At 46.0% G+C, this 4,568-nt stretch overlaps 1 protein-coding gene across 1 annotated transcript; it reads right to left on the reverse strand.

Annotated features, from left to right (window-relative positions):
- Positions 1-1,565: 1,565 nt before the first annotated feature.
- LOC103733821 (olfactory receptor 10G3) lies at positions 1,566-2,507 on the reverse strand. Its single transcript, XM_008832710.1, has one exon. It carries the CDS (start codon positions 2,505-2,507, stop codon positions 1,566-1,568), a length of 942 nt encoding a protein of 313 aa, XP_008830932.1.
- Positions 2,508-4,568: the final 2,061 nt, after the last annotated feature.

Consider the following 4,568-nt stretch of genomic DNA (forward strand, 5'->3'; position numbering starts at 1 on the left):
CTTTACTGCAGTACCATCACATGGAATCCCCTGAAGTTTAAACTAGCTTTGAATTCCTAATCCTCCTGTCTTTACCTCCCATGTGCCCAGATTGTAGATGTGTGCCACACTCCTGGCTTCATTAAAGGTCTTCTCATCTACCTATCATGTAAAATTGTTGTCCTAGTTTGTTTCTTTGTTGCTGTAACAAAACACTGACCACTACCAACTTGGGGAGGAAAGGGTTTATTTGGCTTACATCACCCGGGTCACAGTTCATCAGGGAGCCCAAGGTAGGAACTCAAGGCAGGAACCTGGAGACAGGAGCTGGAGCACAGGCCATGGAGGAACTTTGCTTACTGGCTTGCTCTCTGGCCCCTGCTCAGCCTGCTTTCTTACGCAACACAGGCCCACCTGCCCAGGGGTGGCACCACCCACAGTGGGCTGGGCCCTCCTTCATCACTCAATAATGAAGAAAATGCCCCACAGACATGGCCACAGGCCAGTCCAATGGAGGCAATTCCCCAATGGAGGCTCCCTCAACCCAGGTGTGTCAAGTTAACACTAAAGCTATCAAGCACAATTAAAATTTTTTTTTTTTAATTTAGGGCTCAGCAGTTCAAGAGCACTGGCTGTTTTTGTAGAAGATCTGAGTTCCAATCCCACATGGTGGTTAACAACTGTTCATAACTCCAGTTCCAGGAGATCCAACAACCTCTTCTGTCTGCAGGCACTACATAATACAGGCGCACTTACATACATGCAGGCAATACACTCATACACATAAAAATATTCTATTATTTTTATATTTATGTCTGTAAACGTATTATCTGCATGTATTAAGTGTACCTGTGTTGTGCAATGCCGGAGGAGGTCAGAAGAGGGCATCAGGAACCTCTGGAACTGGAGTTACAGACGGTTGTTGTGGGTATTGGGAACTGAACCTGGGTCCTCTGTAAGAGTAGCCAGTGCTCTTAACTGCTGAGCTATCTCTTGGGCCCCAAGTGAAACTTATTCTTGAAACAACTGAGAAGACTTTATTGCATTCTTTCTTCTGGATTGTTTAATTTGGTTTGTTTGTTAAAGCACCTGTTTAAGAGAAGGTTTATTACTTTCTCAGGCAAGAGTTCTTCTCCACACACCTGAGGTGGTCTCAGGAATTTCCAGTTAGGAACACAGCAAGGCATCTGTAGTCCTTTGTCTAACATGACCTGTTGAGGTATAAGCCCAATTGGAAATATAGTTTATCTTAGAAGGGCTTGACAGATGATAACCAGGACAACAAATAGCTCAGTGGATACCTTCAGAATATCAGTCCTCTGGATGCATAATGTGTCACCTTTTGGTGTCCCCTTGGGAGGCTTAGGTCTCACAGAAGAGGAGTCTTCTGTGGCAGCTGGAGACTGCCCGTCTGGAGGGGAAATGAAGGATCTGCTAGGAAGTTGTAGTTTACCTTACATTTTCTTTTTATTGTGTGAATTTGATGTAACTACATAAAAGAGAAGAATCAAGAAAGACTCCTCAGTGAAAGCTAAACAGGAGAGTAAATTTAATCCTGGAGGTTTCCCTAGCTGAGGAGAGGCGCCTCAGACTTCACTCTTAGTCCTTTGACCTGCTATCATCCTCCTCAGAGCCAACTTCACCTCCTGGTTCCGCAGAGTGTAGATGAGGGGGTTTAGGAAAGGAGTGATGGCGGTGGGGAACAGAGCGGCTGCCCCATCCAGGGGGCTGTGGCTTTCAGGTCGCAGATAGATGAAGGCACAGGGCACATAGTAAACGGTCACCACAGTTATGTGGGCACCACAGGTTGAGAAGGCCCTGCGCCGCCCATCAGCTGTGCGGATTCTTAGGATGGCCCAAATGATCTGGATGTAGGAGATGAGGATCATAGAGAAACAACTTGCAACCACAACTCCGATGTCCACAAAGGTCACCATCTCGTTGACTAGGGTATCCGCACAGGCTAGCTTCAAAACTGCAGGGATGTCACAGAAGAAGTATTCTACCTGGTTGGGCCCACAGTACGGCAGGTGGAAGGTTAGAATGGCCTGAATGGCCCCATGGATGGAGCCAGCCACCCAAGCTCCAGCCACCAGCATGACGCTCAGCTTAGCAGACATGAGCACAGGGTAGTGCAAGGGCCGACATATTGCCAGGTACCTGTCATAGGCCATCACCGTGTAGAGGAAGCACTGGGTGCTGCCCAGAAAGTGATAGAAATAAAGCTGAGCCACACAGCTACCAAATGCGATGGGCTTGATGCCCGAAGTGAAGTTCATCATGAGGCGAGGGACAATGATAGTGGAGATGCCCATGTCAATGATGGAGAGGACACCAAGGAAGACATACATGGGGCGGGCATGCAGCTGTGGGTCTGCCCAGACAGTGATCAGAATGAGCACATTCCCCAGCTGAGTCAGGATGTAGATGACCAAAAAGAACACAAAGAGGAATGTCCTTAGCCTGGGTGGATAGGGAATTCCTGTCAGGATGAACTGGGTCAAGAAGGTGTAGTTGACGGTTTCCATCTGTGGGGGTTATGTTACCTAGAGAATGGACAGTCAGGAGTTAGCATCGAGGTGAGATGGAACTGAAGGGATCTGGAGAAGGAGACTGCGGAAATTAGAAAAGTAATGGAATAGTTCTTTTTTTTTTTTTGAATAGTTTTATGTATATGAGCGTATTGCCTGCATGTATGCAAGTGCACCTGTGTCATACAATGCCTCAGAGGTCAGAACACAGCATGGAATCCCCTGGAACTGGAGTTAGGGACGGGTGTTAGCTGCCATGTAGGTGCTGAGAATTGAACCCGGGTCCTCTGCAAGAGCTGTCAGTGCTCTTAACTGCTGAGCCATCTCTCTAGCCCTGGAAAAGTTCTTAAGTGGAGACGTGACCAATAGGGAGACACTGTGTTCTCTGGTAGCGACTTTGTAACTAAAGTTTGTCAGCACATACTTTCGCTCACTTACTGTCTGTAGCTGTGCTGCTGCTGTGGTGGCTGGGAAGAGTAATTGCATTTGACCAGCAAAATCTAAACCATCTGATACCTTCTGGGTTTTTAGACAAAGTATATAACCAGAGCTTTGTGCCCTGAAAGCTTTTCCTATAACCATTGTAAAATAACCACTGACTCCTTTCAGAACATGCTGGAGTTTCCTGGAAACACCTACACTGGGAAGAGTATTTATTGAATTAGGTGCATTGCTAGTTCAGAAACTTTTAGAAAATATTGGCTCAGTTTTTTCTTTTCTTTTTATTTCTTTTCTCATGTGTGTATGTATTATGTCGGGCATACGTGTGTGTGTGTGTGTGTGTGTGTGTGTGTGTGTGTGTATGTGTGTGTTATTGGTTGTCTTCGTCTGTCACTCTGTTCCTTTCAAGCAGGAAGACCTGAATTCAATACCCCAGTTCCAAGGTGCAAAAGGCCTAGTGGCCAGCATCTGCCATCTCAGTGGCAGGAAGGGGAAGGTGGGCGGCTCCTTTGTGCTCCCTGGCCAGCCAGTCTAGCTACTTTGTGATTTCCTGGCCAATAACAGGCCCTGTCTGAAAACAAAAACAATAAGAACAAAACCAAAGCATAAAACTTCAAACTCAACCAACCAAAGAAAGAAAGAAAGAAAGAAAACCCCCCACAAAAACAAAGGCATGATGGACAGTCCCTGAGGAGCAATAGCTGACATTGTCCTCTGGCCTCCACGTGCATCATCTGCACACAAACATATGCACACATACAAGAACACATGCACACACACAAATGAAAACAAAATCCTTGAGATAGGATGTTGAAGATTGATATGGTTTGATTGACTTTTTCTCTGTAACAATTTATATTTGCTTAGGAGGAGTTCGAGATTAACAGGGAACATGTGACGCTCCCTAATTGGTTCTGTTATCTTCACCCTGTGCAGAGTAGCATTCTGCCCTAGGGCAGGGGTCTGGGAGGGCAAGCATCTGATAATCATTTTGAAGATGTACGACATGGAGAAGGCCATAGTGGTACATGCTTGTGATTCCAGTACTCAGGAGGCTGAGGCAGGAGGATTGCTAAAAGCCAGCCTGGGCTACATACCAAGTCCTTGTCTCAACAAAACAAGACATCATAGACAGATGGTCCTGATACTGGCTGGATGCCCCAAAATGTGAAATTTTTTTGAGACAAGGTCTCACTGTGTAGCAGTGGCTAACTTGGAACGCACTATGTAGACTAGGTTGGTCTCAAATTCACAGATATTTCTCTTCCTCTGTCTCCAAAGTGCTGGGATTAAAGATATGCACCACTAGGCTTGGCTTCCAGAGTGTGAATTCTATAATAATCACCTTGATTCTTGGTCTAAGAGTGTCTCATAATATTTCTTTTTCATCTAATTGGAGCTGTGAGGGTGGAGAATGAAGCTGTGCATCGGATCTTCCTCCTTCCCTCCCTTTCAGGCCCCCTTACCCTCCCAGCTGCCTTCTTTTGTGGTGCTGGGCATTGAACTAAGGCCTCACTCATGGGAGTCAATCACTTTCTGTTGAGCTATGTTTCCAGCTCCATTTTGTCCTCTTTCAAGTAAACAAATGTTGGCTGTGAATTTTTCAGGAACCCCCAA

This window comes from Nannospalax galili, unplaced genomic scaffold (genome assembly GCF_000622305.1).
Source record: "Nannospalax galili isolate Female #2095 unplaced genomic scaffold, S.galili_v1.0 scaffold1256, whole genome shotgun sequence".
Lineage (NCBI taxonomy): Eukaryota > Metazoa > Chordata > Mammalia > Rodentia > Spalacidae > Nannospalax > Nannospalax galili.

Coding starts and splice junctions, on each gene's coding strand:
- LOC103733821 (XM_008832710.1), bottom strand. CDS start 2,507: ATGGAAACCGTCAACTACACCTTCTTGACCCAGTTCATCCTGACAGGA.